The 18,907-nt window shown below is 43.3% G+C and overlaps 1 protein-coding gene across 2 annotated transcripts in view; it reads right to left on the reverse strand.

Annotated features, from left to right (window-relative positions):
• LOC139541171 (acyl-CoA-binding domain-containing protein 6-like) overlaps nt 1-18,907 on the reverse strand; it is a 54,836-nt gene that overhangs the window by 28,935 nt on the left and 6,994 nt on the right. Inside the window, exons 4-6 of one of the 2 annotated variants that reach the window (XM_071345503.1) lie at nt 15,658-15,729; nt 12,542-12,646; nt 8,775-8,864 (exon numbers count right to left, since the gene is read on the reverse strand). In XM_071345503.1, the coding sequence (XP_071201604.1) occupies nt 8,775-8,864; nt 12,542-12,646; nt 15,658-15,729 (267 nt within the window). The remainder of the gene's footprint in view (nt 1-8,774; nt 8,865-12,541; nt 12,647-15,657; nt 15,730-18,907) is intronic. The other variant, XM_071345505.1, reaches the window with a different exon arrangement.

The following is an 18,907-nucleotide window of genomic DNA, read 5'->3' on the forward strand; positions in this document are numbered from 1 at the left end:
GAGATATCTCAATCCACTGCATCTGCCTATCTTAAACTGACGGATATTACTTAGATTGACGCCCGGATGCATCAACTCTTAAGGACTTGTTTCAACTTTTAAATTCCTGTAAACTGAATGATTATGTTTATTATATAATGGAATTTTGAGGATATTTAGATGTGCCTTTATTACAATGCAGTACACTAAATGTCAGCCCACATAAAATAACTGAGTTATGCTTCTGACTTCACAAACAGGGTACCCTACTTCTGCCATCCGGCCCAGTTTCTGGGGTTCATTTGTTAAAGTGCAGTAGAGAAGCAGTGATATGGTGGTTAAGGGCCAGTGTGAGGCATTCTGCTAATGACAGGTGGTATACAGTTGATCTGGGTATTCATGGACAGAGCTACCTATTGTAGTCCCTTCTGATCCCAGATTAGAAATCAAACAGTCCATAATGCAGGTTACCGGGTTTGGACATCCACTGAAACAATCAGTTGATTAATTTTCAACGATTTTCACTGAACGCATTTTTTTTGTTTGTTATTTAATCAACAAATTAAACATAAATCACTTTTATCTTTATTTAACGGCAGTTGGCAGAGGTCAGTTCAGATTACTGGGATATCCAATACCCCAAAAACCCAATACCAAACATCCTCTACTGCCTATCATACACAGACAAAAGGAATGTGAGAACGTAAAACGGAGGAGACTTTTCACATTCACAGGACAATTTACAATTTAAATTATTTGATAATGATATATATCATTATACATATTATAATTCACTGCACATATACAGTGGGGAGAACAAGTATTTGATACACTGCCGATTTTGCAGGTTTTCCTACTTACAAAGCATGTAGAGGTCTGTAATTCTTATCATCGGTACACTTCAACTGTGAGAGACGGAATCTAAAACAAAAATCCAGAAAATCACATTGTATGATTTTTAAGTAATTAATTTGCATTTTATTGCATGACATAAGTATTTGATCACCTACCAACCAGTAAGAATTCCGGCTCTCACAGACCTGTTAGTTTTTCTTTAAGAAGCCCTCCTGTTCTCCACTCATTACCTGTATTAACTGCACCTGTTTGAACTCGTTACCTGTATAAAAGACACCTGTCCACACACTCAATCAAACAGACTCCAACATCTCCACAATGGCCAAGACCAGAGAGCTGTGTAAGGACATCAGGGATAAAATTGTAGACCTGCACAAGGCTGGGATGGGCTACAGGACAATAGGCAAGCAGCTTGGTGAGAAGGCAACAACTGTTGGCGCAATTATTAGAAAATGGAAGAAGTTCAATCACCCTCGGTCTGGGGCTCCATGCAAGATCTCACCTCGTGGGGCATCAATGATCATGAGGAAGGTGAGGGATCAGCCCAGAACTACACGGCAGGACCTGGTCAATGACCTGAAGAGAGCTGGGACCACAGTCTCAAAGAAAACCATTAGTAACACACTACGCCGTCATGGATTAAAATCCTGCAGCGCACGCAAGGTCCCCCTGGTCAAGCCAGCGCATGTCCAGGCCCGTCTGAAGTTTGCCAATGACCATCTGGATGACCCAGAGGAGGAATGGGAGAAGGTCATGTGGTCTGATGAGACAAAAATAGAGCTTTTTGGTCTAAACTCCACTCGCCGTGTTTGGAGGAAGAAGAAGGATGAGTACAACCCCAAGAACACCATCCCAACCGTGAAGCATGGAGGTGGAAACATCATTCTTTGGGGATGCTTTTCTGCAAAGGGGACAGGATGACTGCACCGTATTGAGGGGAGGATGGATGGGGCCATGTATCGCGAGATCTTGGCCAACAACCTCCTTCCCTCAGTTAGAGCATTGAAGATGGGTCGTGGCTGGGTCTTCCAGCATGACAACGACCCGAAACACACAGCCAGGGCAACTAAGGAGTGGCTCCGTAAGAAGCATCTCAAGGTCCTGGAGTGGCCTAGCCAGTCTCCAGACCTGAACCCAATAGAAAATCTTTGGAGGGAGCTGAAAGTCCATATTGCCCAGCGACAGCCCCGAAACCTGAAGGATCTGGAGAAGGTCTGTATGGAGGAGTGGGCCAAAATCCCTGCTGCAGTGTGTGCAAACCTGGTCAAGAACTACAGGAAACGTATGACCTCTGTAATTGCAAACAAAGGTTTCTGTACCAAATATTAAGTTCTGCTTTTCTGATGTATCAAATACTTATGTCATGCAATAAAATGCAAATTACTTCATCATACAATGTGATTTTCTGGATTTTTGTTTTAGATTCCGTCTCTTTGCATATTTGAGCTGTTCTTGCCATAATATGGGCTATCTTCTGTATACCACCACCTACAGTGCCTTGCAAAAGTATTCATCCCCTTGGCGTTTTTTCCTATTTTGTTGCATTACAACCAGAAATTTAAATTGATTTTTATTGGATTTCATACAATGGACATACACAATATAGTCCAAATTGGTGAAATTAAATGAAAAAAAGACCTTGTTTCAAAAAAACGAAAAAAAAAACGGAAAAGTGGTGCGTGCATATGTATTCACCTCCTTTGCTATGAAGCACCTAAATAAGATCTGGTGCAACCAATTAACTTCAGAAGTTAAATAAAGTCCACCTGTGTAATCTAAGTGTCACATGATCTGAGTATATATACACCTGTTCTGAAAGGCCCCAGAGTCTGCAACACCACTAAGCAAGGCGCACCACCAAGCAAGGAGCACCACCAAGCAAGCAGGACCATGATGACCAAGGAGCTTTCCAAACAGGTCAGGGACAAAGTTGTGGAGAACTACAGATCAGGGTTGGGTTATAAAAAAAAAATATCAGAAACTTTGAACATCCCACGGGGCACCATTAAATCCATTATTAAAAAATGGAAAGAATATGACACCACAACAAACCTGCCAAGAGAGGGCCGCCCACCAAAACTCACAGACCAGGCAAGGAGGGTATTAATCAGAGAGGCAACAAAGAGAGACCAAGATAACCCTGAAGGAGTTGCAAAGCTCCACAGCGGAGATTGGCGTATCTGTCCATAGGACCACTTTAAGCCGTACACTCCACAGAGCTGGGCTTTACTGAAGAGTGGCCAGAAAAAAGCCATTGCTTAAAGAAAAAAATATGCAAACAGTGGTGGTAGTATCATGCTGTGGGGATGTTTTTCATCAGCAGGGCCTGGGAAACTGGTCAGAATTGAAGGAATGATGGATGGTGCTAAATACAGGGAAATGTCAGTCTTCCAGAGATTTGAGACTGCGACGGAGGTTCACCAGCAGGACAATGACCCTAAACATACTGCTAAAGTAACAATCGAGTGGTTTAAGGGGAAACATTTAAATGTCTTGGAATGGCCTAGTCAAAGCACAGACCTCTATCCAATTGAGAATCTGTGGTATGACTTAAAGATTGCTGTACACCAGCAGAACCCATCCAACTCGAAGGAGCTGGAGCAGTTTTACCTTGAAGAATGGGCAAAAATCCCAGTGGCTAGATGTGCCAACTTTATAGAGACATACCCCAAGAGACTTGCAGCTGTAATTCCTGCAAAAGGTGGCTCTAACAAAGTATTGATTTGTGCACTTCACAAAATAGATGGCATCATGAGGAATTAATATTACGTGGAAATATCTCAAGACATCAGTCAGGAAGTTAAAGCTTGGTCGCAAATTGGTCTTCCAAATGGACAATGACCCCAAGCATACTTCCAAAGTTGTGGCAAAATGGCTTAAGGACAACAAAGTCAAGGTATTGGAGTGGCCATCACAAAGCCCTGACCTCAATCCTATAGAAAATTTGTAGGCAGAACTAAAAAAGTGTGTGCGAGCAAGGAGGCCTACAAACCTGAGTTACACCAGCTCTGTCAGGAGGAATGGGCCATAATTCTCCCAACTTATTGTGGGAAGCTTGTGGAAGGCTACCCAAAATGTTTGACCCAAGTTAAACAATTTAAAGGCAATTCTACCAAATACTAATTTAGTGTATGTAAACTTCTGACCTACTGGGAATGGGAGGAAAGAAATAAAAGCGGAAATAAATAATTCTCTCTACTATTATTCTCTGTGTGTACAGTGTCTTCAGAAAGTATTCACAACCCTTGTCTTTTTCGAAATGTTGCTGTGTTACACAGCCTTAACTTAAAATATTAATGGAGATTTGTGTCACTGGCCTACACACAGTACCCCATAATGTCAAAGTGGAATAATGTTAATACATTTATAAAAAATTATATTCTGACATTTCACGTTCTTAAAATAAAGTGGTGATTCTAACTGACCTAAGACAGGGAATTTTACTAGGATTAAATGTCAGGAATTGTGAAAAACTGAGTTTAAATGTATTTGGCTAAGGTGTATGTAAACTTCCAACTTCAACTGTAGTTATAAACTCAGTCCTCAGTCCTCTCACTGTCAACTGTGCTTATTTTCAGCAAACTTAACATGTGAAATATTTGTATGAACATAACAAGATTCAACAACAGACATAAACTGAACAAGTTCCACAGACATGTGACTAACAGAAATTGAATAATATGTCCATGAACAAAGGGGGGGTCAAAATCAAAAGTAACAGTCAGTACCTGGTGTGGCCACCAGCTGCATTAAGTACTGCAGTGCATCTCCTCCTCATGGACTGCACCAGATTTGCCAGTTCTTGCTGTGAGATGTTACCCCACTCTTCCACCAAGACACCTGCAAGTTCCCAGACATTTCTGGGGGGAATGGCCCTAGCCCTCACCCTCCGATCCAACAGTTCCCAGACGTGCTCAATGGGATTGAGATCCGGGCTCTTCACTGGCCGTGGCAGAACACTGACATTTCTGTCTTGCAGGAAATCACACACAGACCGAGCAGTATGGCTGGTGGCATTGTCATGCTGGAGGGTCATGTCAGGATGAGCCTGCAGGAAGGGTACTACATGAGGGAGGAGGATGTCTTCCCTGTAACGCACAGCGTTGAGATTGCAGGCAATGACAACAAGCTCAGTCCGATGAAGCTGTGACACACCACCCCAGACCATGATGGACCCTCCACCTCCAAATCGATTCCGCTCCAGAGTACCATCCTCGGTGTAACGCTCATTCCTTCAACAATAAACGCGAATCTGACCATCACCCCTGGTGAGACAAAACCGCAACTCGTCAGTGGAGAGCACTTTTTGCCAGTCCTGTCTGGTCCAGCGACAGTGGGTTTGTGCCCATAGGCGACGTTATTGCCGGTGATGTCTGGTGAGGACCTGCCTTACAACAGGCCTACAAGCCCTCAGTCCAGCCTCTCTCAGCCTATTGCGGACAGTCTGAGCACTGATGGAGGGATTGTGCGTTCCTGGTGTAACTCGGGCAGTTGTTGTTGCCATCCTGTACCTGTCCCGCAGGTGTGATGTTCGGATGTATCGATCCTGTGCAGGTGTTGTTACACGTGGTCTGCCACTGCGAGGACAATCAGCTGTCCGTCCTGTAGCGCTGTCTTAGGCGTCTCACAGTACGGACATTGCAATTTATTGCCCTGGCCACATCTGCAGTCCTCATGCCTCCTTGCAGCATGCCTAAGGCACGTTCACGCAGATGAGCAGGGACCCTGGGCATCTTTCTTCTTGTGTTTTTCAGAGTCAGTAGAAAAGCCTCTTTAGTGTCCTAAGTTTTCATAACTGTGACCTTAATTGCCTACCGTCTGTAAGCTATTAGTGTCTTAACGACCGCTCCACAGGTGCATGTTCATTAATTGTTTATGGTTCATTGAACAAGCATGGAAAACAGTGTTTAAACCCTTTACAATGAAGATCTGTGAAGTTATTTGGATTTTACGAATTATCTTTGAAAGACAGGGTCCTGAAAAAGGGACGTTTAGTTTTTTGCTGAGTGTTTACACACACACACACACAGGCTTCGGACAGTACTCAGACTCCTTGACTTTATATCAACACACACACACATGTGGTCGCTTAGGGCCCCAGGCAGCCACAACCCTCCATCAGGGTGTCAACTTACTATTGAAGGTTAGAATAGTAGAACACACAAGGTGCAAGTTTGATACCAAATCTTGCTTAGGGCCCCCAAAAAGGCTAGAGCTGGCACTGACAGTGGGCTCCAAAATTATTAACACCCTTGATAAAGATGAAAAAAAAGACAGTATAAATTAAATAATTCTAATACTGAGCTATATTGTATGCCCCCAAAATTGGGATATTATTTCATACTAATTCAATTTCTCAGAGAATTATATATTTTTTAACAAGTAATACTTTTTTTTCTCAAAAAAGGTAGTGGTCAGAATTATTGACACCCCTAAAGATTCTTATAAATAAAGTATTCATAAGTTTAGTATTTGGTCCCATATTACATTTGACATTTTAGTCATTTAGCAGACGCTCTTATCCAGAACAACTTACAGTTAGTGAATTCATCTTAAAATGGCTACAGTAGGTGGGACAAGCACATATCACAGTAAGTCCATTTGTCCTCAATAGAGTAGCTATCATCAAAGTCAGAGCTAGTAAGGGGGGAAAAGAGTCAAGTGCGAGAGTTAGTTCCCTAAAGGCTGTGAGGAGCGGGGGCAGCAGGATTATTTAAGATACTCAATTCCAGGCTCACGCAGTGACTACATCAAGCTTGTTACTCTACAAACTTGTTGGATGCATTTGCTGTTCGTTTTGGTTGTGTTTCAGATAATTTTGTGCCCAATGGTAATTAATGGTAAATAAATGTATTGTGTAATTTGAGTGACTCATTATAAATAAGAATAAAACATGTTTCTAAACACTTGTACATTGATGTGGATGCTACCATGATTACGGATAATCCTGATTGAATCATGAATAATGTTGAGTGAGACAGTTACAGAGGGTCAATGATCATACCCCCACGACCTGCTAACCTCTCACCATTACCAATAACAGGGGAGGTTAGCATGTCATGATCTTACTTGTTAAACAAAATCAATTTCTCTGAGCAATTGTGTTATAATAAAATATAATTTCCCCATTTTATGGAGCATACAATAAAAGCTCAGTATTTGTATTATTTATTTGATACAGTCATTGTTGCTCATCTTTATCAAGGGTGTCAATAATTTCAGACCCCAATGTATATGTCAAACCTACTACTGTACATACCTACTACGATACTATTACCACATGTATGTTTGCCAGTTTAACAGCGAAAAGGCATGTAGCATCCAAGGCATCTAGTCTAGTTCAGCATGGCCAGAAAGTGACTGAAAACAGCAATCTAATAGAATGTAATAAGAAGTAGCAGGCTTTATATCCCCATCAACTCTAAGTTACGTGGGGTTTACATTGTATAATCATTTGGCAAAGACTGTTGTATGATTTAGCTAGTCGTATTTCCTTTCGGCCACCCCCACGCCATCTCGTAAACCTGATCTCAATAATTATTGTGCAAAAATCCAGTTGCCTTAATATCTACCCTCAGGCAGCTGACTGGGTACTTCTGAGCACAGAACGAAGATGGGTTTAGTCTAGAAATGACACAGCTTTTGTCAAAATTGACTTTCATGGCAGGTTTAGGAGAACATAGGCAGCATGTTAGGAGAATTAGGTTAAGGATAGGAAAAGGTTTAGGGTTAGCTAAAATGCAAAAAATAAAATAAACTTTTGATGTCAATTTGACAAAAGCTGTATCCCATCTAGACATGACCGTAGGGGTCCTAATGGCCTGAGAGGGACTGCAGAGTGACCTCTCACCCTGGGTCTTAATAAGGACTGTCTGGCATTCAATTACACTTACTGGTACCTACACTAGGAAATAGTATGCATGTGTAAAGCTATGCATATTGCACACATACTCCCAGAGCATGTGTCTGAAACTCATCTGAGATGCCAGAGATGTACAGGTATTAGATTTGACCATATTTAACCACTTTTTTTTATATCAGTGTACTGTTATTGTAACTACTGTTATTATTCATAAATGAAGGCTAAATACAGTACATGTTACAATGGGCTTCAGAGAGAGGCTCCACTTCTCTGTAATTACAATGCAGCATTTAACATGCCTCCATTTAAGTAGTAATGTTTGATTGTAAACCATGACCATAGCCACTGCCAGGAAGACCATATAATTCTCTATAAGCCAGCGCTCTGGTTTTCATCCACACAAAAAAAGGTTCAAGGCCAAAAAAAGAAAGTCATTTGCAAATGTTCTGATTTTATGGGTTGTATAATGCAAACAATTTGCCTGATTACTTCCAATTGATTTGTCTTACCGTGGGGCAGTAAAGCCCCTGGCCCCACAACTGTATGCACCACAGTATTAATGCATCGTTCAGCCAGCTTAAGACAAAGCTGCCTGCCTCTAAACCTGAATGGCGTTCAGGGTTTTTCTCTCCACAGCCAGGTCACTAAACAACGTCTACCTGCTTACTGTGTTGGATAAACCCCATGGGATTTGTCGATATCACAAAGTGAATTACAGTAGACCTGCTCAGAGGGTTCTAGGGAGTGTGTCACCGGGCCTATAGCCCCCTGGGCCAGCCACAGAAACTAGGCCTCCATGGATACAGAGGATTGACTCTCTGGTGTGTAGTAAAATAAACTGGAGGTGTGTGTTTGGCAGGTGTGTGCTCAACTGTTGACAGAGTGTACTGTGTAAACTGGAGGTGTGTGGTGGGCTGTTGACAGAGCACACTGTGACGGTGTCATGCCCCTCTTAACACAATTGTGAATCTCACAGAAATCTTTAAATCTCCTAAAATATCTGACCCCATGAACTTCTGCATCAAGTGCCCCTTGATCCCTATCCCCAGATGTCTGTGTATGTGTGTGAGAGACTCACCTGACTGTTAATGCCAGCACTGTTCTGCAGTAACACAGACACCAGGTCTTTGTGTCCTCTGTCACAGGCCCAGTGCAGCAAATTCCGTCCCTGAAACACACAGAGGTGTGCCTCTTTATTCCTGCACTAACACATTATACAATACATGAGCAGGTACTTCAAAGTACAACGGGTACCGTTAACCATCATTGGAGTAGCTAATGAGTTGAGGAGTCAAGATACTGAATCAAATATGATAATCGTTTTTGTCTTAGGTAAAACCCTCAAAGTAAATGTCAGTACTTGTTTACACACCTTAACACTATCTATTGTAAATCCTAACTCTTGATCTACGATACATTTTCTCAAGAGGAGAAAGAAAACTAAAGCACTACCGGTAGGTACAGTACTTAGTAAGGTTGCCTAGTGAATGGACTACAGCTGGCATGAATAGTGACAGTGTGTGTGGGGCGTCTGACCACACAGAGATATGTAAATGCAGCGTGGGGACCTGCTGGAACATTCAGTGAGATGGATGGAGGCCCAACCCCTCCTCACCTCTAATAGAACCATCTATTCCCTTCTGTTATGCACGGCTCCACAAAGTTAACTACACAATAGATTTCTCAGCTTAAAAATAATAATAATGATGCACTACAATTTATAACTCAGAGCCTTCAGATCCCAACTATAAAACGAGGTGGTGACAGAATGAGCTCTGCCTCCTCACCAGCAGGAGGGGTGTATGTGTGTGTGTGTGTGTGTGTGTGTGTGTGTGTGTGTGTGTGTGTGTGTGTGTGTGTGTGTGTGTGTGTGTGTGTGTGTGTGTGTGTGTGTGTGTGTGTGTGTGTGTGTGTGTGTGTGTGTATATATATATATATGTATGTATGTATATATATATATATATGAGTGTGTGTAGGGGGGTTGTGGATGTGGAGGGGGCTGGTCCCGGAGCTCAGGGACAAATTGCGGATGGCCGACAGAGTCCTTAGAGTTGATTGATGGGATGCTGTGGACAAAACGAGAGCATCCCCTTGATCAGCCCCCACATTCTCTCTCCCCTCCTCTCCTTAGCTCCAAACCCCTCATTCTAATACAACCGCCACAGGGAGCTCATTTTTCAGTTTAGGCAATTAGATAAAGCAAACTCTCTAAGTCCTATTCTATCGCTTAAATTATATTGATCACCACGGCTGTATGTTGAAATTGATATTTATGAGAGAGGCGGGAGCCTAAATACCGCGGTGCTTTCTCTGTTTTTGGTGTGCCCCTCTGATTGTTATTTGTTAGTGTTTCTCCTCATATATTAATTACACTCCGGAACTTTCTGTATATACTCTCAAGAGAACTATGTTTTGGAAAAGAGTGAACTTTCACTTTAACCTCTCTACTGGATTGGTTCTCAGACAAAGACTGCCCAGTGCACTCAAAAAGTACACCAATAAAATGTCTGGTTGGATAAAAGAGCATTTTCATGGACCCAAAAAATATTTGAAATAACCATTTATCCTAAGGAGGAACATAGCACTCTTATTTGTCTGAGATAACAACAAAATAAGAAAACCCTACTGGAAATCATCCACCAGGAATCAGCGCTGCTGGCACTTTTTATAATAGAAGGTTAGGGATGGCCTGAACCTCTCTGTTCTAAAGTGCTAAACTAGACTCCCTGTGTAGTGGGGGATTAGCCACTTCCAGGAGCCGTGACAGGTGCTTTAACTCGCACCCACGGTAACACACAACAGACATGTCTACATGGGCCTAAAAGGGCACTCTCCTCAGTCGCTGCCTGCTCCTCAGTCTTAGTGGGAGGGGACCTGTCAGCTCAATTGGCTCTAATTGAATGGGGGGATTTGGTCCCTGAGAGAAAGAGAGAAAGGGAAAAGAGGAGTTCCTTGGGCGGTATTACAACATGAAATCCAGCCCTCCATTGTTGTGGTACATGGGATTGGTGGTTAGAAGTGGCGGTGTGATCGCTCTCAGTGGCATGTGGAGACCTGTGTGGATGTGGGGACGCTTCACCCAGAGTCTACTGGGACAGTCGCTTGTACACTACACAACTACACAGTAGTAATAGGCAAAAACACAACATATCTCATGATTATTCAGAGAGTGAAGGAGACAAATTCATGAGGGAGATTCTATTAGTAATGACTGACTAGACTGTATTCATACTCTCCAGTACCGGGGTATATTAGTCACTGTAGTCAGTGTCTAGAATCAGTCCTGTGTTCAGCTCTGGGTAGTGTACTAGACATACAGTACAGTGTCTCAGCCCAGTGTGTAGCTAGTGCTGTACAATACCAGTCTGTTCCTGTGTAGTGAATACACACACAGCCATAAAGCAACATTTGTCCTGCTTCTGTGTGGGCCTTGCTCACAGCATGTGTGATTGATCCCATGCTTATGGCTGGTGTGTATGATGTATACCTGCGGCGTGGCCCCCATGCCACCGTCCCCGCAACAGTAATAAGATGGCCTCAGTGAGCCATATGGACGCGGCGGGGCACCCTGATCTATTTTCCCCATCATTAGGATTATTTCCCCATTCGCCCCACGCCTGCACTGTACATTACAGCTAATGCCTTTGGCCTCTGGAAGGGAGTCAGAGGACCAGCCACACCAGGGGTCAGAGGACCAGCCACCCCAGGGGTCAGAGGCCATCCCCCGGGCTCATATCACCCTGAATTAAAGTGCCAATATCCCCCACTGCTGAAAACATATAACAGAACATTCTGATGAAGAACAGCCTACTAAGTCACTAATACTGGAAGACTTCGGTTAACAGTGGATACAAGAGTCATTTATTCAGTCTCTAGATATGACTTTGGAGGATACTAGTGGGACATTCAATTATGGCATATTCCAATTAGTGCAAGTAGAGAACACAAGGTTCTTGGTAGAGCAAAACTTGAATTATATAAATAGCAAAATATGAATCTGTACTTAAAAGAACCGTCTGTGGCTGTCACTGTTGACTCTTGAACATAGGCTAAACATACAAAGCCAGGCTGTTTATACTTTTGCCTAGCGGGATTTATCACCAAATTGTACCTAAACAAAGAGAGAAGACGGTAGGATATGTTAATCTATTCAATCAGACCTCTCTCTCGCTCTAAAAATAGCCTGAATTGATGCAATAACTATACCCTTTAAACTACTACAACTAGTTTGATGGTTGTAGCCATCAATTGTCCCGTTAGCAATCACCCATATTAGCAAAATTATTTCATTTCAAAATTCACATTTCTCTAGTGTAGGCTACTTATCATAATGAACAAAATCAGCAAAATGCCTCCGATAAGTTGTCGGTATGGACAATATTTGGTTTATCGTCCCAGTTCTACTCTCTCAGCTGGTTGCCTATCTGAGATGAATCACCTCAGGGGGTGGATGAAACTTCACTAGTGCCCTCTGCTGGTTGTATTGAGGACCTGCAGTCCACTGGTAAATAATGCTGGAGTGGCCCCACAAAGAACACCACCATCTGCCATGGCTGCTGATGCACCAACTGGTTCCTCATTTGAAGAATTGCTGTGATGAAAGAGGGACTAAGGCATTTGCCCTCTGTGATAAATGAATAAAGAGCAGTTGAATAGATTTGGGGTCAAAGAGCTGGGCTTCTCCCATAGATCTGAGATATTGCTGTGAGGAGTTCACATGGACTAATAGTCAATTTGAGGCCAAAGACAATGGAGCTACAGGGGAATGTTGTACCATACTGCAAATGGGCAGGTTTTGGGATGAATAACATGTTTTGTTTAAAAAGAGGACAGGATGTCACTTACCTCTTCATCTTTTGCGTTGACATCCACTTCCTTGGAACTGATAGCCGTGGTAATGTGTTCTATGTTGTTCTCTCTGCAGTAGTCAAATATGTTCTTGTCTTCTTCCTTGTGAGGGGAGAGTAAGAAAAAGCATCAGAGTACCAATGCATTGAAGTGAAGGAACTGGGAAGAGACACCTGTTCTCCAGGGAATTCTACTTCTCAGCAAAAACAATCAATAACACCACCACCACACACACGGCTAATCAAAAATATAGATCTGAATAAAATGTATTAAGTAATTGAATCCTTATTGAAATCTTGTCATTAACAAATCTGGATATGAATTCATATGCCAATATATTGAGTATTGTCAGGTGAATGGGCAACTTTCTGTTTCTTGGCCCCATAGGAGAGGAGTGGAACACACTGTCGTCAGCTGGGCATTTTGTTTGGCTGGAAAAAGCCCTGTGTCTGGCTGTTTGAGGGGCCAGGTGTGGGTGAGGTAAACCCCCCCCCCCCACACACACACACACTATGACAGCTTGGGTGGGGTAAACATAACATTTCCTCCTGCTCATCCCTGGTGGGTTATCCCTGGTGGAGCTGCTGTACGGTAGGTACGCCACACTAGCTCGAATTATATCCCACCTAATCACCTCCTGGTATGAAGCCACGCCAGGTGGGGTAAGGGTAGAGTGGGGGCATACAGGGAAGGGGCTAAATCTCATTTAGATATTTACGTCTTCCCCTCTTATCCATGCAGGGATCCTAATTAATTGCATTTAGTTGCCATTGTCTGACAGAAAGCAACCCAGTCCCAGGCCCAGTCCCAGTGGAGGACAGGCTGGCTGGGATTAACACTATGGGTTATGAGGGGAACTACCTAACTGGAGGGGAACTTAGAAATGTGGTTCTGCTTTGTGTTTTGAAGTATCTGAATAAGAGGTAGGATTATCAAATAATTAGAGGATAGGTAGGGTGTCAGAAACTCAAAATGTAGCCTAAAATAGCAACAGTGTTAAACAGAATACTGTGGAGCCCTCTCTCCCTTTGTTCCTGATGCTTGCCTTGTGCCTCTGTATCACACGTTGATTTATAAACAGCTCATTCCAGGTGAACAGAATAAGGTTACATGCGAGGACACATTCAGCCCCTCCCCTTCTCCGGTGATCGCAGCGCTGACCCAGTGTCCCTGCCACGTGGGCACCATCAGTCTCCCACGGCAACTAATCAATGGCAGCGCTTATCAGTCAGGCTGCGCTGGCCGGCGAGGGTTTGGCCTCATGGCTGCCGGCCACCCCTCCGGCCGAAAGCACACACACGATTAATGGTGCCCTGATAAACGACATAATCAGCACCACCCACCGCACGGCATGCTGGGAAGGTCACAGGCTACTCTGTCATCCCCAGTGCCTGGTTAACCACAGCTGACTACCAGCTGGGGGAGAGAGTGGGGTGGGGGGGGAGAGAGAGTGCGGTGGGGGGGGGGGGAGTGGGGTGGGGTGGGGGGGGGGGGGGGGGGAGTTGGGTAGGGCCAGTTATCATCCCTGATGTGTGTATGACTGGCCTACTACTATTGCCGCTTTTTCAGTTTTTTCAAGCGACGGTCTTTTATGGGAGTATGAGAGCCGAACCGAATCATGCAGAACTATAACATCATGTGGATGTTGTAACTACTGTGTAACTAATCAATTACTGTAAATGTGGATTTGGTGTCACGACCCCTAAACACCATTCCGTCATCCACGACACCACCCTGCATGAGCAAAACCCACATCAGCTTCATACAACAGTCCTGATGCCCAGCTCACTGACACACACCAGCCTCATACAACACAATCCTACTCCACAGCCCAGCCCGGCATACTGACAGATTTCCCCCTCATCAATCAGCCTGCATGCATGCCAGCCCTTCAACAGGAGAACACTCATCTCCCAACACAGCCAGACCACTACAGATTACTTCAACAGCTCTACCATTAATCACACACATTCTTATAGGGAGGTCACTCACACACACACCATGGGCAACACACACACAAAACACACAGGCTACAACAAAGCGCTTTGAGTGGCAATGAGAGAACTCACACTCGCTGGGACTCTCCAGCCAGTGGTCTAGAATGCCAATCAGCTAACAATAAGTCTGATGTTGATCAGAGCGTTTTCACAATCTGTGAGGATTACAAGTGTAGCTCACAAAAATCTATTCCATCACAAGCAGCAGACTTCCTTATCTTCGGGATATCGCCAATCAATCCTACTTTTGTCAATACACATTCCACACATAGCTACCCGACTCGGAGCAGAAAATGAGCAAAGAGGATGCAATTAACTCAGTGAAAAGCAGCTGTTTGAGAAGGCAGAGTAGTTCATATGGAGAGGGTCTCCATATGGGGAAAAGAGGGGAAAATTGGATATTCAGCGAACCAGTGAGTGTAACAGTTTGGAGCGGGATACACCCGAGAAAAACCTCGCTGAGGGGGAAGGTTAATGACTTCCTGTCCCCATGGAGCATCCCCATTGGCTATCATCTAGAGGGGCGTCGCCAGGGGAGCCCACACGGCAGCGTGCTATACTCACCACTCTCTCAGTTCACCACGCTAACAAAAAACTAATTAAAAGCAGGCGCTTCTCAGCCCACCTCTCTTCAACACATGCATACTAATGAGGATCATTTAGGGGAAAACCTGCTGGATACAGCCCTCATAAAAATTTCTAAAATATCAATTTTTCCAGAAACAAGGTGGTGTTTAGGGGTGAACAAGATTCTGAGGGTTTCCATAAGGGGAGTGAATAGAATTGACATAAATCAGGACTGTCTCCACAACAGTTTACAGTCTGCAGAGGAACTTCTGACACTCAGGGCAGAAGTGAGAGAGCGAGAGCGAGAGCGAGACAGAGACAGAGACAGAGACAGAGACAGAGACAGAGACAGAGAGAGAGAGAGAGAGAGAGAGAGAGAGAGAGAGAGAGAGAGAGAGAGAGAGAGAGAGAGACAGACAGACAGACAGACAGACAGACAGACAGACAGACAGACAGACAGACAGACAGACAGACAGACAGACAGACAGACAGACAGACAGACAGACAGACAGACAGACAGACAGACAGACAGACAGACTGTGTGACGTACCTGATCATTTCTTCTTGGTAGAGGGAACTGACTGCTGGGCCTCCAAATCCTGTCCTAGGCGCTCTTCTCTCCTGGAATAAGAAACTAAAAATTAAATCCAGACATTCATTGAAAGGGGTCAGACAACTGCACCAAGATCTTACACTATGAATAACACATTTGACATAATACCTCCTTCACATCTTGTAATAACAGTGAGTCTGTAGAGGTGCGTGCCACACTATTGTGCTCTAAGGACAGCTCAGTATTCCCCTACCTAGTTATCTAGTATAACAGTGCACTCTTCTCCCCACCTAAAACAAGCACACTGTGCCATACAATGGAAAACAAAAGAGCCACTGGGAGAATGAATTTCCCTATTCACAGACAGAAATAGGTTCACGTAGTCACGATGCTCTCACATATTGTTAGACGTGACTCCAAAACATGGGTAATAGTTCTATTTAAAAGGTCAGCTTTGAGTACTGTAGTATATTTTAACTGCTCAAAATAATTTGAGCTATTTTAGCTTTCCCTATTTTCTGAAAAATGTCTGACCTGATAATACATGCTGTAACGGTAAACCATCATAGCCTGCATGGATACAACAGCGCTAGTATAGTTATGTTCTATATTCTCTCCACAGTGACTCACACAAGACAACTAACAAATCAGATGTCATTTTTGAGGGGATCATGGCCTTTCAGGAGTGGTATTCACTTCTAAACTCAGAATATTAGTTGATGCACTTCCTTTTATAATGTAAAGCTAGTGCATCCCCCAAAAATAGGAGGTCAAAAACTGACTATTGTTTCTGCTGCCTTCATCCCCATCCAGCCTCTCCTAAATCTGTTTGTCTGGACCCTAGTAAGAATAGAGTCCCTGGACTTTGTTAACACTAATACAATCACATCCTTTTCAGAGGGGCATTTGTGCATTTGTCTTCCCCTGGCATTGTGCCACGCTGGGGGCCTTGTCAGCACGTATTGGTCTCGATGGCAGCACCAGAGAAAGGGACGTGTCAGGCTGGCTTGCAGGCCACTGATGCCTGCTGACACTCACATTGTAGCAGGACGGACGGAGAAGGAGAGAGGCGGGTGGAAGGCACTAGCTACAACAGGACGGGTGACAGGCTTTTATGTCACACCGCTAAACATCACTCTAAAGCTCTCCTTTGAGGACAGAGAAGGGGACATATCTGCTTTGTGCTGAATTTTCATTGGGGAAGAAATGTTGGTACTTTCCTCAGCCTTGATAAATAGAGGTCGGAACAAACGATATAAAAACCATTCTGCATCTGTTGTATCAAACCATACCCTACCCATGCTGGAAATTAAATACTTCAAAAGGAGGGACTGGTCTATTGAAACACAAACATGTTGTTTCATTCAACCTTTTTGCAGCCCCTCCTTCCCATTCCCATAGTCTTTAACCACGTTTCCATCCACAGTTTTTATGCAGTAATGTCTAAAAAAAAATCATGACAGCTTTAATGGAAACAGGAAGTTTTGGTACAATTTTATAAATAATGACAATTTGTTTGTTCGACATGGTGGGATCTTTTTGTGTCAGTAAAATGTATTATGCGAGAAATGGCTTTGGAAAAGCCTTTATGCGTAAATATTGATATACAGTGTCTTTAGAAAGTATTCATACTTATGACTTATTCCGCATTTTTTTATGTTACAGCATGTCAGAGCAGAAACTATATCATGAAGTCCATGTAACTGTTCGTAGATCTCTGAGAGAATTGTGATGAGGCATATATCTGGGTAAGGATATAAAACTATTTCTAGTGTGCACAGTGGTCTCCAACACTGGGAAATTGAAAAAACATGGAACTACTCAGACTCCGTCTGTCCGACCAAACTGAGCAACTGGCAAAAAGGACCCAATGACCACTGACAGAACTACAGATGGGAGAAACTGCCAAAAGGACAACAGTCTCTACAGCACTTCACCAGTCTGGGCTGAATGGGAGAGTTGCCAGACGGAAGCCACACCTGAGAAAAAAAGGCACATGACAGCACGCCTGGAGTTTGCAAAAAGGCACGTGAAAGACTGAGATCATAAGGCAAAAGATTCTGTGGTCTGATGAGACAAAAGTTGTACTCTTTGGCCTGAATGAAAAGTGCTATGTCTGGAGAAAACCAGGCACAGCTCATCACCCATCTAACACCATCCCTACCGTGAAGCATGGTGAGTGGCAAAGAATGTTGCAAAGAAAAAGCCATATCGCAGACTGGCCAATAAAAAGAAAAGATTAAGATGGCAATAATAACACAGACACTGGACAGAGGAACTTTGTAATTAAATTTGATGTTATTTTAAAAATGGACAAAAAATGTGCTTTTCTTTAAAAAACAAGGACATTTCTAAGTGACCCCAAACTTTTGAACGGTAGTGTACGTTTGCACATATTTCTTAAAAACATGTTTCAACTTTGTCATTATGGGGTATTGTGCGTTAAAAAAAAATATTTAATACATTTTGAATTCAGGCTGTAACAACAAAATGTGGAATACGTCAAGGAGTATGAATACTTTCTGAAGGCACTGTAATAACCATCATAACTTGGAGTCACGCGATGATATGACGTGTGGTCCTCACACTACGAATCAGGAAACCATGTTGTTTATTAAACTACAGAAGGCTACAGATTAAACAAATTATGATTAACTTCACAGTTTGGTGAAAGTGCACGGTGATCTTGGTGCTCCTTTCCAATAAATATCGAGGGTGTGATTCTGGTGACATGATGATCGATGCATGGCTGCTGTTTGACCAAAATATTGTCGCTCTTATCCATAATAATCTCATCATGTAGACTAGCCTACCCGCACTGTATCTGCCAGCTGTTGGCTAGAGCGTGGGTGCCAAGACAAGAGTAGGCACATCTGCTGTTTAATGCAACAGTTTTTGTGACAAAACTATCGGGCCAGTTGAAAATGCCATAGAAACACATTGAACTTGGGATTTTTATTCGGTACATGAAAAAGTACATTGTGTGCACTATTGCCAATTGGATGTACATCTAGCTACTGTCAGTCTGCTTGGTCCCAGTTGGCAGGGCTGTTATTGTAATGGTGTATCATTTAGTGAGTGAATGATTCCAGTGCCGTACTCCCTGAGAGAGCAGGCTCATGTCTGCATAACAACCCTACCCCTGATGCAGGCAGGTACACCACATACGCAATCTGTGAGCGCAGAAAACGTCTTGTATTTAGGCTAGAGCCAAAACCCTCACAAATAATGTAAAACTCACAATAA

Source organism: Salvelinus alpinus, chromosome 16, assembly GCF_045679555.1.
Source record: "Salvelinus alpinus chromosome 16, SLU_Salpinus.1, whole genome shotgun sequence".
NCBI classification, from domain to species: domain Eukaryota; kingdom Metazoa; phylum Chordata; class Actinopteri; order Salmoniformes; family Salmonidae; genus Salvelinus; species Salvelinus alpinus.